The sequence below is a fragment of the Phyllobates terribilis genome, unplaced genomic scaffold (genome assembly GCF_046119375.1).
Source record: "Phyllobates terribilis strain yellow unplaced genomic scaffold, ASM4611937v1 Scaffold_3__8_contigs__length_932513732, whole genome shotgun sequence".
NCBI lineage: Eukaryota > Metazoa > Chordata > Amphibia > Anura > Dendrobatidae > Phyllobates > Phyllobates terribilis.
This window is the reverse complement of record NW_027362763.1, coordinates 105,762,710-105,780,571: the sequence shown is the minus strand read 5'-3', so window position 1 is coordinate 105,780,571 and position 17,862 is coordinate 105,762,710. Positions and strand designations below refer to the sequence as shown.

The 17,862-nt window shown below is 45.1% G+C and overlaps 1 protein-coding gene across 1 annotated transcript in view; it reads right to left on the bottom strand.

Moving 5' to 3' along the window:
- The window catches only part of SPATS1 (spermatogenesis associated serine rich 1), a 144,051-nt gene extending 138,591 nt beyond the window's left edge, over nt 1-5,460 (bottom strand). Inside the window, exon 1 of the mRNA XM_073672962.1 lies at nt 5,344-5,460. Coding sequence (XP_073529063.1) covers nt 5,344-5,377 — 34 coding nt within the window. The 5' untranslated portion in view covers nt 5,378-5,460. The remainder of the gene's footprint in view (nt 1-5,343) is intronic.
- Nucleotides 5,461-17,862: the final 12,402 nt, after the last annotated feature.

The window sequence follows — 17,862 nt, the reverse complement described above, 5'->3', positions numbered from 1 at the left end:
CCATCTACACCATTTCACTGTTTAATCACACTCAATTTGTCTGCCAGCAACTATCGAATCTCTCTACCTCCCTTCAATTGAACATTTGTATTATTCACTGACTACTACTTTCCGGTACTCTGCTACAGTGGAACACCACATTAGTGTCTAAAGTATTTTTTCCAATGTTTTAGGCTTTCTCTTCCTTTCTATATTGCTGAGATGTGAGCTCTGACATTCTTTCACTATCTTAAATGGCTGCTGTATTTCTTGTCTCTGCTTTTATACAGGCTATGATAGTACTTCCTGATTGGCGGTACCATACCATGTGATGTGATAGTTGCAAGGCATTATGGAGAAGACTGTGTCAGGGGTGTACATAGAAGTCATGGGGCCCCATAGCAGAAACTCTAATTGGGCCCCCCCCTACAAAAAATAAATATTTGTCTGTGTCACAGAAGAGCAGATCTCATAACTTTCCAGCCTTTACATAGTAATTTACCTCCTTCTGAAGTCGTAGATTCCTCCTTCATTGCCCCCATAAAGTATGATGCCAACAAAAGTGCCCCCCAAACAGTATGATACCCCTATGGTGCATTCCTCCACATGCACAGTATAATGACCCTATTGTACCCCACTTCAACTCCCACGGCAAAGTATGGTGACCCTAACACAGTATAATCCCCCAACTGTGAACCCCACAGAGCCCTCCATACACTCTCATGGCCCCCACACAGCCCTCCAAACAGTATAATGGCCCCCCACACAGCCCTCCAAACAGTATAATGACACCACACAAACCTTCACACTGTATAATTGTTTTCATACAGTATAATGGCCCCCCACATAGCCCTCAAAATATTATAATGGCCCCACATAGCCTTCCATACAGTATAATGCACCACCAATAATCTTCCATATAGTATAATGCGCCCCCATAATCCTCCATATAGTATAATGCTCCCCCCATAAACCTCCATATAGTATAATGCGTCCCCTATAATCCTCCATATAGTATAATGAACTTCCCATGGTCCTCCATCGAATATAATGCACTCCCCATAGTCCTCCATACAGTATATTACACACCCCATAGGGTAAAATGCAGCCCCCATATAGTATAATGCACGCCACAGTCCTGCAGTATTATGGGCACCACGTACTCACTGATTTTAAAATACCGTATATTTTAAATAAGCCGACCCGAATATAAGCCGAGGCTCCTAATTTTACCACATAAAAATGGGAAAACCTATTGACCGGAGTATAAGCCTAGGGTGGGAAATGCAGCAGCTACTGGTAAATTTCCCCATCCTCGTATGTGTGGCCCCCACAATCCCTGGTATGTGTGGCCCCCACAATCCCAGGTATGTGTAGCCCCCCCAATCCCTGGTATGTTGGCCCCCTCAATCCCACAATCCCTGGTATGTGTGGCCTCCTCAATCCCACAATCCCTGGTATGTGTGGCCCCCTCAATCCCACAATCCCTGGTATGTGTGGCCCCCTCAATCCCACAATCCCTGGTATGTGTGTCCCCCTCAATCCCACAATCCCTGGTAAGTGTGGCCCCCTCAATCCCACAATCCCTGGTATGTGTGGCCCCCTCAATCCTGGAATGTGTGGCCTCCTCAACCCCCCAATCCTGGTATGTGTGTACTCCTCAACCCCTCAATCCTGCTATGTGTGGCCTCCTCAACACCCCAATCCTGGTATGTGTGGCCTCCTCAACCCCCCAATCCTGGAATGTGTGGCCTCCTCAACTCCCCAATCCTGGTATGTGTGGCCTCCTCCATCCCTCATTCCTGGTATGTGTGGCCTCCTCAATCCCCAAATCCTGGTATGTGTGGCCTCCTCAATCCCCAAATCCTGGTATGTGTGGCCTCCTCAATCCCCAAATCCTGGTGTGTGTGGCCTCCTCAATCCCCAAATCCTGGTATGTGTGGCCTCCTCAAACCCCAATTCCTGGTATGTGTGGCCTCCTCAATCCCCAAATCCTGGTATGTGTGGCCTCCTCAATCCCCAAATCCTAGTATGTGTGGCCTCCTCAATCCCCAAATCCTAGTATGTGTGGCCTCCTCAATCCCCAAATCCTGGTATGTGTGGCCTCCTCAATCCCCAAATCCTGGTATGTGTGGCCTCCTCAATCCAAGTATCCTGGTATGTGTGGCTTCCTCATCCCCCCAATCACTGCACACATAAAACAATAAACACTTATACTCACCTTCCTTCCTCACCTCTGCTCCAGCGCTGCGTCCTGTCTGCAGCAGCTCATGTCGGCATCTGAGCTGCGCGCGCTCTCAGATGCCAAGGTGAGCTGCGCGCGCTCTCAGATGCCAAGGTGAGCTGCTGCCGGCACATTCACTCCTCGCCACGCCGGGACTATGGGCGTGGAGAAGCGTGAATATGCTTTCTCTTTAGCAGCGGGCACTGACCGCAGGAGCCGGGGCTCAGCGCTCCTCCGTGCCCGCTACTAAAGAGAATGAATATTCAGTCTTCTCCATGCCCATGGGAGTGGAGAAGAGGGAATATTCATGTCCCTATAGCAGCGGGCACACATGGTAGCTGCAGCAGCGGCTACAGCGTGTGCCCCGCTCCTCCACTGCCGCAACCCGCTCCTCTGCCGCCGCAACCTCCTGCTCACCTATCCTCCTCGTTCCCACGTTGCTTGGGGCACTCACGGGCCCCCTCCGGCCACGGGCCCCATAGCAGTGGCGTGGTCTGCCGCCATTGGCAGTACGCCACTGGCCTGCGTGGGTTTATGCAGTCTTCTATAATTTATAAAATGGTGGCAGGCATTTTTTGGTCTATTTGCTCAAGTCAAATAGAAAATTGTTCACATTTGCAAGGACTTGCGAATTTAATAAAATTTGGCACAAATTGGATTCACATCAAATTGATTTATTGATTTCTAGTGTGACGATAAGAGACCTGGACGACCTCAGCTGCCCAAAAAAATCTGCTGGCACCCTGTAATTTCATTTCTGAGAGACTGATGGGGTGTTAGATTGTTGCCTTAGGATGTGCAATCGAATGGCTTTATAACATATATCATGGCTAGTTTACCGTTCATGCTGTTGCAGCACGGACAGCATAGCAGCACACACTATTTATGTCATCACAGGGTTCAAAAATAGTCATTTTATAGTCCTTACACATTTATATGAAAGGACTGTGTACATAATATATGTTGGCTCATGGTGCCCGGAGAAAAATAGAAAATATTCACATGCTAAAGGCAAAGTTATGTATTTTGGGTAGCTAAAATTATTTTTTTTATTATTAATTTTCACTCTGATCATATTCATTGTAAACTTTAAGATGCTGAAGTTTTTTTACATTACAGTCTGCCAAGTCAGCTACTTAGAGTCTTCCAAAATTGCAGATTTGCAAAAAATACCAGCAGGCAAAGCAAGTTATGCAAAGAAACAACCAAATGATGGTCAGACCCAAACGAGAAGAATTATTACATGTGGATCCAGTGACCTTTTAAGTTTGAAAAGTTCATTATTTTGGAAAAGAAATTGTCTGCGAACCAGATCATTCGAAGAAAAATAACCAACTGTAAGAATTTAACCTACTTTGCAGTTATTATTAAACGAGCATTAGAGAGAAATGAAAATTATTTCATTTGATTTGAACCTCTATACATTACTGTTTTCTGCTGGTGAAAATGGTAGCTAAAATGGCAGATTAGCAGAAAATCAGTATTATCATCTGTATCTTTTTTATCTATTTCATAACTATGTATTAATCTTTTTATCTATCTGCCTTGATTAAGACAAAAATGGCAGCACTTCTGCCTCCAGGTGAAAACAAATGCAAAAGAAGTTTATGCACTTATTTAATTGATTGTAAATGTAACCAATGAATGGATCGTAAATGTTGTACAAAGAACGGGCTAATAAACTTTTCCATTCTTTCTGCATCACAGAGCTGGAGTGCTGCTTTTTTTTTGCTTTGTTTTGTTTAACCATTTCATGACATGGCTATTTTCCATTTTTGCCTTTTAATTTTTTTCCTCTTCTTCTTCAAAAGAGTTATAACATTTTTATTTTTCTATCAACATAGCTGTATGAGGGCTTGTTTTTTTATGTAACGAATCGTACTTTTATTTTCAAATCTGGACAAGGAGACCTATAATACGGATTACCAAAATATAAAAGACATTCAAAGAGTTCCAAACCAATAAAACATACAGTGGGTACGGAAATTTTTCACTCTGTTTCATTGCAGCCATTTGGTAAATTCTAAAAAGTTCATTTTTTTTCTCATTAATGTACACTCTGCACCCCATCTTGACTGAAAAAAAAACAGAAATGTAGAAATTTTTGCAAATTTATTAAAAAAGAAAAACTGAAATATCACATGGTCATAAGTATTCAGACCCTTTGCTCAGTATTGAGTAGAAGCACCCTTTTGACCTAGTACAGCCATGAGTCTTCTTGGGAATGATGCAACAAGTTTTTCACACCTGGATTGGGGGATCCTCTGCCATTCTTCCTTGCAGATCCCTTTCTGTACCCACTGTGCCTATAAATTGCTGCCTAACCAAAATAAATACTTGACAACTTACAAATAAAAATATATCAAATTTCATTAAGTTTAAATACATATATATGCACACAACCAGTAAAGAAAAAAGATAAAAACGTCCCATAAAAACCCAAAAGAACAATGTGGTAATTGGTAAGTCCCACAATGGCTAAATATAATCAATCAGGTATATGACATCCCATTCAGGCAGTAAAGGTACAATGCAGAAAAGTCATAATAATGAAAAACATGATAAAAGATTTCAAAGCATGGCTAAGAAACTGAACAGCTAAAAAACAGAAAATCCCCTAATTTGACAATAAACCACTCATAAAAGGGCAGTATTCAACAACACAAAAGCATAAGTAGTACCCATCACGTACCATCACGAGCCTTAATTCATGGACCAGGGAAGAAACATACTGCCCAGTACCCCAACACATATTTCGCAAATAGCTTTACTCCTTGTTGAAGCTTTCTACTAGAGAGCCGTAAATCAATTAGGAAGGTTGTATCCTAAGGAAGGAGTTTGATAACTTTGAAATGCGTAGATATTAAAAGCACAATGCTTTCATCCTGTGTCCTGGGTCATTTTTGTAGAACTTGACCAGCAGCGCAGAAAAAAACACTTATTTTTCCGCAACACATACACTTATTCTTACTATTTCACAAGAGTTAAAAAAAGACATAAAACAATAAACTAAACTTTAACCTTCAAAATCTGATGTCAAGAAATCTTACAAGTCTTATACCAGACACAGCTTTAGAATTCTGTGTCTAAAATAAATAAAAATGTAATTAGATAACATCTCCCAGAAGTATCTTTGTTACCTTTGTGAGGAAGGGGCTCCTGTAGATCCAGCATGATCTCTCCCAAGGAGGTATATACAGTAGCTGTGTACACAGGAGAGTATGGTTTATTCCTCGCCGTGGTCCTGGCCACATTCTTGGTATGTTTAAGTAAACAGACTCTCTATTGAGTCCAGACAACAATTGCTCCGCTTAGAACAATGATATTTCCAAGGAGACACAAGAATAAACACCAGAAGCTTTGACTATAGAATGTCTCCTACTGTCATCCAGTAGCAGCCTGATAGCTGAATTGTAATAAAAGAACACATACATATCTATATATTTATATACTGTATTAGTGACCATATAATAACATACTTTTATTTGTCTTTAAATACAATGTTTTGTTGAGGAGCAACAAAAACTCTGAACATCAGAAAAGCAAAATTTGATCTTTCGATATTCTCAAAGTTCTCAAAAGTAAAAATACTGTCACCCAGTGACTAAAAGAACTATGGATGCCCTAGTCTAGCCCTGTTCCCAGGATTAGTCCTGAAGGTGGAGACGCCGGGTTCAAGTGCCTTGCTATGCTCCTATATCAACCCTTATCTGTCCCCTCCCCCACTCGGGGGGGGGGGGGGTGGGAAGCAGCAGTGTATAGAAACACACTAACCAGACAAAAAAGGGAAGATGAACAGGGATAAATGAAAATACCAACCATAAAAAATACACACACCAAACAGAGTGTTACACAGGGGGGTTAAAGGAAGGAAAAAACAAAAAAGAGAGGATGAGGATGTGCATACAGACAACTCTCCAAGCAACAGTCTCCTGAGGAAATCTCCAAACACTAACTCCAACCACCAATACCTCCAACTTCAGAACCAGGCAGTAAGAACTGTAGATAAAACTTGGCACTCAAAAGGGTTGCAGTGAATAAAAAGATTGTTTATTTAGGTAATCTTTATAGTTTTAATGTTTCGATCCTACACTTGGACCTTCATCAGAACTGTACAAGACATATAGAAAATAACAGTAAGTGACAAAATGAAATAATATACAAAATTTACATATATACAATTATGAAATGCATGTTAATCGTTTTTGTTTCTTTAGCCCGCATAATGTGGTGGAATGCTCTACATGATGAAACATCATTGATAAGAAAGACCACAGTAAGACATTGTAAAATAGATATTAAAGACAGGAAAAAAATCAATAATTTACATGCTGCAGTGTTGACTTAGCAAGATACCGAAAGGATATAGGAAGATCTAGCTTTTGATCTGTGCTGAAATTCCAGTTTCTGTCACTAGATGGTGATCTGTCCAATAGAAAAGATAGTAGTGCAAGCTTGTGGTAGAGATTCTCCATCTGGACTGTAACACTTATCATCCACACTATGTATCAGGGGTAGGTGCGTGTCAGAATATGAGTACTGGGAAAAATGAACATACTGGTAAGGCTATGTTCACACATGTTGTGTTTTTTTTCTGCTGCTAAATCTGCTGCAAATCTGCTGGCAGGAAATCAGCTGCATCAAAAATGCAGTGTTTCCTGCAATTTTTTATGTGTTTTTGACACATTTTTTTCACTATCCTTCTGTCTTTATTTAGGCATGTACATAAAGTGTGAAAAAAAAGAATCCCATTCTATTTTACCATCAAAAACGCTGAAAAAAACACAGGTGCATTTTTTGGTGCATTTTTGCAGTGTTTTTTTCACTACCCATTACTTACTATAGGTAAAAAAAACACTGAAAAAACGCTGAAAGAAGTGAAATGCTCTATTTTCCAAAAACACAACCAATGCAGAAAATATGCAACAAACAAAAAGCAACATGTGAGAACAGAGAATTCTGGTTTCTCATAAACTTTGCTGGTATGCAAAACGGAGCTGAAAATTTGCAGAAAAATCTGCTGCAAAATGCGCAGCAAAACACAATGTGTGTGAACATAGCCTTAGAATACAGATTGCAAAAAATATGAACAAGATGTTAGGAGGAAAATTACATAAGTATGTCTATTGCACCACAATGAATAAAGAGATACAGTCAGGAAATAATTGAATCAAGCAAGTTAGGTATATTACCACTGGTTATGGGATGTACTGTCTCTGATAGAGCAGGTGTATGTGACGCTCATCAATGGCGCTTTGTGAGGTAGCTGACTGTCCTTCTCTTTGTACTGTTAGTACCCAGAAGTGGGGACCCCATGTGGTGCGGCGGTGGCATGTCCACGTGAGGTGTGTCCGCGTGACATCCGAAGTAGGATGTGTCTGCGAGGGCTGTAACGTAGGTGTGTCAATATGATGTATGAAGTGGGCGCCACCATTATGTGACGTGTGTGTGTGTGTGTGTAGCTGAGCCTCATCACTATGGGTGAAGCTTAATGCTGAGAGATGTGTGACGGACGTCCCTATGGGTGATGCCAACTAACGTAGTAAACTTCTTATTGATGTTTGTTACTATGTGTATTGTTGCAACGTACTTTTGCGGGCTGTGTCCTCTATTTAAGGGTTAGGTATAAAGGTAACATATAATGGCCAAGATGTAGTGGCACAGGGGGAAATTGTGGATTGTGTGATGTTACTGTTATAGCGCACTTATATATGCTGAATTCTCCAAGTATGGGATATAGGATGAAGGCATTATTATTAGTGATGAGCGACCACTAAAATGCTTGGGTGCCCGTTACCCGAGTAACAAGTGTAATGGAAGTCAAAGGGAAACTTGCGCATTTTTCCGATGCCTCCCCCCCCCCTGGAGGTCTGAAGGGGTCTAAAAATTGCTCAAATCGATGGAAATAGCTTTGAATTGACATGGGAACAGCATGGCGAAGACCCCTGGAAGCATCTCTGAATCCCAGGTCACTGCTGTGAACAATGTTGTCAGATTATTACACCACTTTTACAGACTCACAATAAAACAAACAAAAATAAAGAGACAATGGATTTTCTTTCCAAGATAATGACTTGTATATAAGGCAAAATAAATAAAAAAAATGCTCCTCCACCTTGGGCAATGTTCACATGTAGTGTTTCTGCATGTTTGCATTTCTTTCAATGGTGAAAAATACATTCACCAGTAAATGTAATTTTAAAATTGTACTGCCTTATCTGGCCATGTGGTGTGTGAAACATGATCTGACACATCCTGTTTCATTTATGAAGGAGGGACTCTGAAAGTAACAAAGCCTTTTTTTACAGGGCCATCAGGCTGCTCTCAATATTGTTAGAGGGCCATCAAGCGGCCATCACTGTTGTTGGAGGGCCTGCAGCCGGCTATGCTTTGCATAGCCCCGTATATTGTTACTGCAATTTAATTTATCCATCCGAGGTGGGCAAATTTTCTTTTTCGTATTAATACTGTAAAGTTTGAAACATTTAGGGCCAGCAGAGGGCCCTCACAATTTATAGAGGGCCAGCAGGCGGCCCCTACTATTTTGAGAAGGCCAGCAGGCGTCTTGTGGACAGATGAGACCAAGATAGAGCTTTTTGGTAAAGCATATCATTCTACAATATACTGTAAATGGAATGAGGCCTACAAATAAAAGAACACAGTACTTTCAGTCAAATATGGTGGAGGTTCAAAAATATTTTGGGGTTGTTTTGCTGTCTCCGTCACTGGTTGCCTTCATTGTGTGCAAGGCATCATGAAATGTGAAGATTTTGGGTCTCAATGTAGTGCCCAGTGTCAGAAAGCTGGGTTTGCATCCTAGGTCATGGGTCTTCCAGCAGGACAATGACCCAAAACATACTTCAAGAAGCAACCAGAAATGAATGGAAAAAAGCACTGTAGAGTTCTGAAGTGGCAATTTCAGCTCCAGTAGCGTCAAGTCTCCCATCACTACCTTTTACATACAGAAGCTACAGAGAAATTGCAAATGACAGATTAAATCAGTAAATTTTGTGTCAACTTTGATGAACTTCTGAGTACAGATCACAGAAAAAAAAACACAAATCTGTCAATGAATGTTTGGAAAAAAGTAATCAAGTTATGGACAGTGGAAGAGATGTATGTCACCAGAATAAACACTCATTTCCAGCTGATAACTTTATTTAGTATAGAGATAGGAGCTAGGTAACAGTGGTATTAATAAGGACTAGAAAATACTTTTTTGTTTGTTTGATTTTTTGTTTTTGGTTCCAGCAGTAATGTCTAGAAGGCAATAATCCTTGACTAGATGCCTATCCCTACTACTACAGGTCACTCTACATGAATTACAGATAAGAGAGGTATTATTGCAGAATAAAGAAGAGATTTGAATTAGCCTTGAAAAAAGCTATTAGTTTAATGTAGATGCACCAAGGACTGTAATTTCAACTACCCTCTGGGGTCATATAGTGGATTGTTTCGCATCTACTCTGCCATATATCAAAGAGTTCAGGATTTTCTGTACTTACTGTACAAAGTCTCATGTGCTGGCTGTGAAATCCTGTCTGCAGAGTGATAACTCCCTATGTGCCAACCACCCGACAGTCCACAACAAGGTACTGCATCATATACTAATAGAACCCACCAGCTCTTTTGGCTTCCAAAAATGTGCCCTCAACTAGAAGTTGGAGCCTCCAAAAAGCATTTCTCCCCATTACAAAGGAGTGGGTCTCCTAGACTGATAAAATGTATGCACTAATTACAAGAGATGCCAAAAATTAGAAAGAGGCACTCACACACCCCTTTGAAGAGAAGTGTGGGAAAGACTAAATGCAATACAAAGGGATGAGTGGAAGGTAGCCCAACTGCTAGAGAAAGGGGGAGTGGATACCCTAGACAGATCTAATTTCACCCTACCTATCCTATCGTCCCTATATAGGTTTGGCACCCATCGCCAAACAGGAAACCTTATCCCTGTATATTCCTAGAGCTAGGCCCTAGATAGAGAAGGGGGGGTGAGCACTGGTCAGACTCCACTATAAACTAAAGACAAAAAGGTACACAAACAAAGGGGAAAAACTTAGCTTGAGCAGACACCAGAGAGATAACACCAAACGTCCTCTAAGGTCACCAGAGAGGAAGCTAGCCGACTGCTATTGCTCCAAGCCTTCACAAGAGAAAATGGAAATATCACTGGCAACTCCCTGAAGCAGACAGAGTTTATAAACACCCAGACCAGGGTGTGTCAATCAGAGCAAGAGAGAGGTTGCCGCTGGGTCCAAAAGTAAGAAGGACTAATAAGGCGTCTGCAATGCCAAACGCAGTGACCTTCTGCAGCCAGATCCAGAGTGACTGTCTGTTACTTCTGACACACCCGTGACAGTAGCCCCCCTTCTACGAGTGGCCTCCGAACACTCAGGACCAGATTTCTCAGGATAAGAGGTGTGGAATGAATGAACCAGCCTGGGGGCATTCACTTCTGATGCAGAAAACCCAAATCCTTTCCACTTGACCATAATCCTTCCAGTGTACCAAGTATTGTAGTGAACGACACTGAAGACGAGAATCTACAATCCTCGACAACTAAAAGTCCAAATTACCATCAACCATTATGGGGGGAGGCGGTAGGGAGTGGACTCAAGAGGTTCCACATATTTCTTGAGCAGAGACCTGGGAAAGACACTGTGGATCTTAATGGCCTGAGGAAGTTCAAGACAAAACACTGCTGGACTTATCACGGCAGTTATTTTATAGGGAGTGGGACCAATAAATCTAGGTCCCAGCTTCCAAGAAGGAACCTTCAACTTGATATTCCTGATAGATAAACACACCACACAACGTTATTCACATTCAGGTCCGGACCTGGCAAGCATTTCCTGTCAGCCATACGTTTGTACCTGTCTCCCATGATCTTCAAATTACTCAGAACCCCCCGCCACACCGAGGAGAGCGACGAAGCAAAACGTTTTTCCTCAGGAACTCCCGAAGCCCCTCCCCCATTAAAAGTACCACACTGTGAATGGTAACTGTATGCACCAAAGAATGGTGACTTGATGGTGGATTCTTGGCGATGATTATTAATGGCAAATTCTGCCAGCGGTAAGTAGGATGCCCAATTCTCCTGTTTATCGGAGACAAAACACTTGAGGTAAGTCTCTAAATTCTGCTTCGACTGTCCATTTGACTGAGGATGGAATGCAGAGGAAAGGGACTGCTGCACCCCCAGTTGAGAACAAAACGCTTTCCAGAACTTGGAAAGAAAATGGGTCCCTCGATCTGACACCAAATCGGAGAGAACCCCATGAAGCTTCACAATTTCATTTATAAACACCTGAGCAAGAGTCTTGGCATTCGGAAGTGCCGGTAATGCGACAAAGTGAACCAGTTTACTGAACCTATCTGCAACTACCAAAACCACAATTTTGCCTGCAGATACCATTAGGTTAGTAATAAAATTCATAGACAAGTGTGTCCATGGCCTACTAGGAATAGGTAGCGGTAGAAGAATACCAAACGGAGGGTATGCGATACTTTAGAATGCGCACAAATACTACAAGCAGATACTTGTTCAACCACATCCTGATGAAACTCTGTCCACCAAAAAAGATGAAAAAGGAGGTCAGCAGTTGCCTTACCATCGGGATGACCAGCAAGCACAAAGTTGGGATGTTCCGTAATTACTTAGTGGCGCAGATTAGATGGTACAAATAACCTTCCTGAAGGGCAGGGGGCAGAGGAATCCCCCTGAGCCTCCAACACCTCACCCTCCAGTTCAAGGTATGAAATGACTACCCCCTTCTGTAAAATCGGGGCAGGGTTCTCCTCATGACCACCACCAGGGAAGCTCCGGGACAAAGCATGAGCCTTCACACTTTTCTAGTTTGGCTTATAGTTTGTTATCCCTTAATATCTCAAGCACTTCTTTAGCATACCCCCGATGTGTCTCAAAATCTGGTGAGTAAACCAAAATATCATCTAGATAGACCACCACAAACCTGCCCACCAAATGATGCAAAATAACATTAATGAAATGCTGGAACACCGCAGGTGCATTGGTCAAACCGAAAGGCATAACCAGACTCTCGAAATGCCCTTCAGGGATATTGAACTCTGTTTTCCATTCACCACCCTCTCTGATCCTAACCAGATTGTAGGCTCCCCTTAAATCCAACTTGGAGAACACCTTAGCTCCCACAACCTGGCTGAACAAATCTGGAATCAGAGGAAGAGGGTAAGGATCCGGGATGGTAATTTGATTTAATTCCCAGAAATCTAAACAGGGACGTAAACCACCATCTTTTTTCTTCACAAAGAAGAACCCTGCCACCACGGGCGAAGATGAGGGTCTGATATGTCCCTTCCTCAGACTTTCCGCATTGAAATCATTCATGGCTTGTCTCTCAGAGCCAGAAAGATTATACAGTCTGGACTTTGGTAGTTTAGCTCTGGGGGTCAGGTTAATAGGACAGTCATATCCATGATGAGGAGGCAAATCCTTACACCCCCTCTCAGAAAAAATGTCCTTGAAACCAGACAAAAATGCAGGCAAGGTCTCTGTAGAGATTGTAGAAAGGGAAATATTTAAACAGTTCTCATGGCAGTAATCTCCCCACTCAATGATCTCCCTGAATTGTCAGTCCACCAACGGATTATGTTTCTCCAATCAGGGTAGACCCAGTACAATTGGGGTGGGAAGACCGTCCTGGATATAGCAAGGAATTATCTCACAATGAACCGACCCCACCCTCAGTTTTACATTATGTACAATCTGAGTCAGAGCTTTCTGTGAAAGTGGCACTGAGTCGATAGCGAAGATGGGAATGGGCTTAACTAAAGTACAGCAAGCAAGACCATGAGTTCTCACAAACTCAGCATCAACCATGCTGACTCCAGCTCCTAAAATGTGGCTGCTTATTTGCATTCCAAGGACTGGGGTGGGCACAACTGAATGCTTCGCTGGGACAAGGACTTGGGCGCTGATGGTGGTTGCAAGTGTGCAACGACAGGTGCAGGATGGGAGGAATCGCCGCCTGCGTCATGGACAGGGGGTTGGCGTGAACGTACAACAGGGCGAAGAAGCAATGGTGTCACCTGAAGACACTGTTTCTAGACCCTGTCATTTGGTCCATCTAGTCAGGGGCTTTGCCTTCATGTGCCTGAGCATGCTGGTGGTGGTCAGGCTGGTAGTTTTGCTGCCCGTGCTGATGCTGGCATGGTAGGTGTTGCAAATGGCCTTTTTTAGGTTAACTGGACTGTCTTTAAAAAAGTGCCATACTCGAGTACACCGAACCCTGACTTGACTTGGCAACTTCCCCCATTTTGGTGCTCTGGGGAACAGTTGACCGCTTTGTGTCTGTGGCCACCCCACTGCCTCTTACTGCCTGTTGTGGTGCTGTGGATCCCAGACAGACTTAGTTGGTTGCAATAGCATTACTATATTGCTAGTGTAGTGTAACAATCCATCTGAGGTGGGCAAAATTTACTGTGATAATAATCTTGCAAAGTTTTTGAAGCAGGGAAATATTATGCGTAATTTAAAATGGGCAAGGCACGTGGAAAGGGAAGTGGACAGGATGCTGATTGTAAGAGCAAAGGCTGAGGCTGTGTGAGATTGAATTCCAACCTCCCGATCTTCATGTCCTCCAACAGTTTGGCGAAAACAATATATATTAGATTGTGCAGCCTAGAGATATTTCTTTATGGCTATTTCAATAATTTAGAACCATTGGCAGATTCAGATGAATTTGGTTGAACTGTTGAGAACAAGGGAATGGGCTAAAAATAAAAATATTAAAATGTTCCCCTAAAGGTCATTTAACCCCCTCCTAACATGTCCAATTTCTGTTTTTTTTTCCTCCCCTTTTTCCCACAGACATAACTTTTAATTTTTCTATCCACATAGACTTATAAGTAGTGATGAGCGAGCATGTTCGCTACTTCTCGGTGCTTGCCTGAGCATTTCACTGCTCGACATGCTCAGCGCTCGCCGAGTATTTCCGGGTGTAGCATCGGCGTCTCTGCCCCGTACTAGGCAGAGACGCCATCCCTCTCACCTCCCCGCTCCTGGCGCGGCGTCCTCCAGCGCTTCTCTCCCCGCTGCTTCCGGCACCGCTCCTTCCCCGGCAGTGTGCTTAGGGCGCGCGCGCGCTCCCCCTCTCTTAAAGGGACCGCGCGCGCCATCCTAAGGAGTCCCCGGCCAATTGCTGGAGGACCTCCCATATATAAGGCACCTCCTCCAAAATGGAGGTGCCCGAGCAATGTTGTTGCAAAGCCTGTCAACTCTGCTTCAGCCCTCAGGTCCCGTTACCAGATACCTGCAAGTCACCTGCCAGATTCCTGCTTGATACCTGCCTGACACCTGCTTGATATTTGCCTACCTGCTTGCAATCCTGTGGTCCGACAGTCTGCCTACCAGCACCTGCCAGTCTGTCTATGGATCGGTTTGCCCGCTCACCTGGGAGCGCTCACCTGCTACCTGCCCGCTAGCCTACCTGGAGGCTCTGCCGTCACGTGCCGTGACCACCTGCCTGTCCAGAGACTCTTGCCTGCTCACCTGGGAGCACTCATCTGCTACCTGCCTGCTAGCCTACCTGGAGGCTTAGCCGTCACTTGCTGTGACCACCTGCCTGTCCAGAGACTCTTGCCCGCTCACCTGGGAGCGTCCACCTGCTACCTGCCTGCTAGCCTACCTGGAGGCGCTGCCGTCACTTGTCGTGACCACCCGCCTGTCAAGAGACTGATCCCATCACTTGCCGTGACCTCCTGCCCCTCTACCCAGAGACTGTCCCCATCACCTGCCGTGACCTCCTGCCCGTCTACCCAGAGACTGTCCCCGTCACTAGCCGTGACTACCTGCCCGCCTTCCCTGGGAACCACCCGCTTCCTTACAAGGACTGCCCCTTTGTATAGTTGCACAGAGGTTCCACATCCCAGATCCGTTACAGTTTGCTCGGGCCATGGAACCCAGTGGCCCCCAGATCTCCGATCTGCACCAGGAAGTCTTACGTTAGAAAACTCAGCAGGAAGTGGTACTGTCCTATCTACGGTCCGTTAACTCTCGTCTAGGCACATTGTGTGACGCGTCTTTGTCTACCTCTGGTCCAGCCGTGCCCATTCCTGCGGTACCGCAATCCAGTCCCTTCATGGTATCCGACTATGGACCTCGGCTTCTGGCACCTCCACGCTTTGCCGGCGAACCTACTTTAGCTCGGGGTTTCATAAACCAGTGCACCCTGTACTTTGAGCTATTGGATACCAGTTCATCTCCGATCGGGCCAAGGTGGCCTTCATCATGTCCCATCTCACTGGGGAGGCACTGGCATGGCTAAATCCCCTGTGGGAGAGAGGGGATCCCCTGGTGTCCGACTTGCCGTCTTTCCTCGCTGTTTTCCGGAAAGTCTTCGATGAACCTGGATGGAAAACCTCTTCTGCCTCCTCTCTGCTACGTCTCCGCCAAGGGAGTCTCACCGTGGGCCAATATGCCATACGGTTCCGCACCCTCGCTTCTGAGCTTGCCTGGGAAAATGAGGCTCTGGTTTCTGTCTTCTGGGTGGGTCTTTCCGGTCAGATTAAGGACGAGTTAGCTGGTCGGGACATTCCTACCACTCTGGATGACCTGGTGTCACTAGCTACCCGGATTGGCATCCGGTTCCAAGAATGTGCCAAAGAGACTGCCTGGGAGAAAGACTTTTCTCGCTCTGCTCCTACTTCCCTGAGACCTGCCTCTCAACCAGTCACTCCGCGGGCGCACTCGCCTGAACCTATGCAGATCGACCAGACCAAAATGGTCAAATCTCGCCAAGAATCTCGCCGAGCCGAGGGAAGCTGTTTCTATTGTGGCAGTATGGAGCATTTCATCCATTCCTCCCCGGAAAAGAAGGGAAACGCCAGTGTCTAGGACCGCTCGGAGAGGTCGTCCTAGACAAAAGTAAGCCCTCTCCGTCTCTGACTTTACCGGTCTCTATTGCTTGGGGAGAAAACCGTCACTTTGAACTCGCCCACCTGGATTCTGGAGCTGCTGAATACCTCATCTCCCAGTCTTTGGTAGAGAGATACTGTATTCCCACCAAGTCCCTGGCTGAACCATTGTCAGTCGCCTCCGTGGATGGAAGACTTCTCCCGGAGACCATCCTGCTCGTCACTGAACCCATAACCCTGCAGGTGGGAATGCTGCACTCTGAGGAAATCTCATTCCATGTGCTGTCCGGACTTTCTCACTCCCTGTTGCTAGGTCTACCTTGGCTCCAGACACATGAACCCGTATTGAACTGGCGATCCGGTGAAGTACTCCGGTGGGGTCCAGACTGCCAGAGGACCTGCCTGGTTCCGGTCCGCCCAGCTTGCCCTCCGCCTACTCCAGCTAATTTACCAGGTCTCCCGGCTCCTTACTGGCCCTATGCGGACGTCTTCGGTAAGAAGGAAGCAGAGACGTTGCCACCCCATAGGCCATATGACTGCCCGATCGACCTGGTACCTGGCGCCACTCCTCCCCGTGGGCGTATCTACCCGTTGTCTGCAGCCGAGACCCAGGCCATGTCTGAATACATTGAAGAGAATCTAGCTAGGGGATTTATCCGAAAATCTACCTCCCCGGCTGGAGCCGGATTCTTCTTTGTCAAAAAGAAAGACGGCTCGCTACGTCCCTGTATTGACTACAGAGGACTCAATCTCATCACAGTAAAAAACAAATACCCCCTGCCACTCATCTCCGAATTGTTTGACCGTCTCAAGGGCGCCAGGATCTTCTCCAAGCTGGATCTACGAGGAGCATATAACCTGGTCCATATCCATCAAGGAGACGAGTGGATGACGGCATTCAATACCCGGGACGGTCACTATGAGTACCTTGTGATGCCCTTTGGTCTCTGTAACGCCCCTGCTGTCTTTCAAGAGCTGGTCAACGACATCTTCCGTGACCTCCTGTACTCCTGGATAGTGGTATACCTGGACGATATCTTGGTCTTCTCTCCGGTTCTCCCCACACACCGAAGGGATGTTCGTCAGGTCCTGCTTAGGCTTCGGCAGAACCACCTCTATGCCAAATACGAGAAGTGCCTCTTCGACCAGACCTCCCTACCGTTCTTGAGCTATGTCATCTCCCAGACAGGTCTGAAAATGGATCCCGAGAAGCTCTCTTCCGTTCTAAAATGGCCTCGTCCTGAAGGTTTGAAGGCGATACAGCGATTCCTGGGCTTCGCTAATTACTATCGTCTTTTCATCCCACACTTCTCGTCTCGGACTGCTCCCATATCTGCGCTTACCCGTAAGGGGGCAAATCCCAAGATATGGTCGCCTGAAGCCGAGGAGGCCTTCCTTTCCTTAAAGAAAGCCTTCACCTCTGCTCCCGTCCTGCACTGTCCGGACTGTAATAAACAATTCTACCTGGAGGTTGATGCCTCCTCCTCCGGAGCCGGAGCGGTACTCACCCAAAAATCTTCTACCGGGAGAATGGTAACCTGTGGCTTCTTCTCCAAAATCTTCTCCTCGTCTGAGCGCAACTACTCCATAGGAGACCGTGAATTGCTAGCCATCAAATTGGCACTGGGGGAGTGGCGCTATCTGCTTGAAGGGGCCCTTTATCCAGTAATTATCTACACGGATCACAAAAACCTGGCATATCTCCAAAATGCCCAGAGACTCAATCCTCGCCAGGCCCGGTGGTCGTTGTTTTTTGCCCGCTTCGA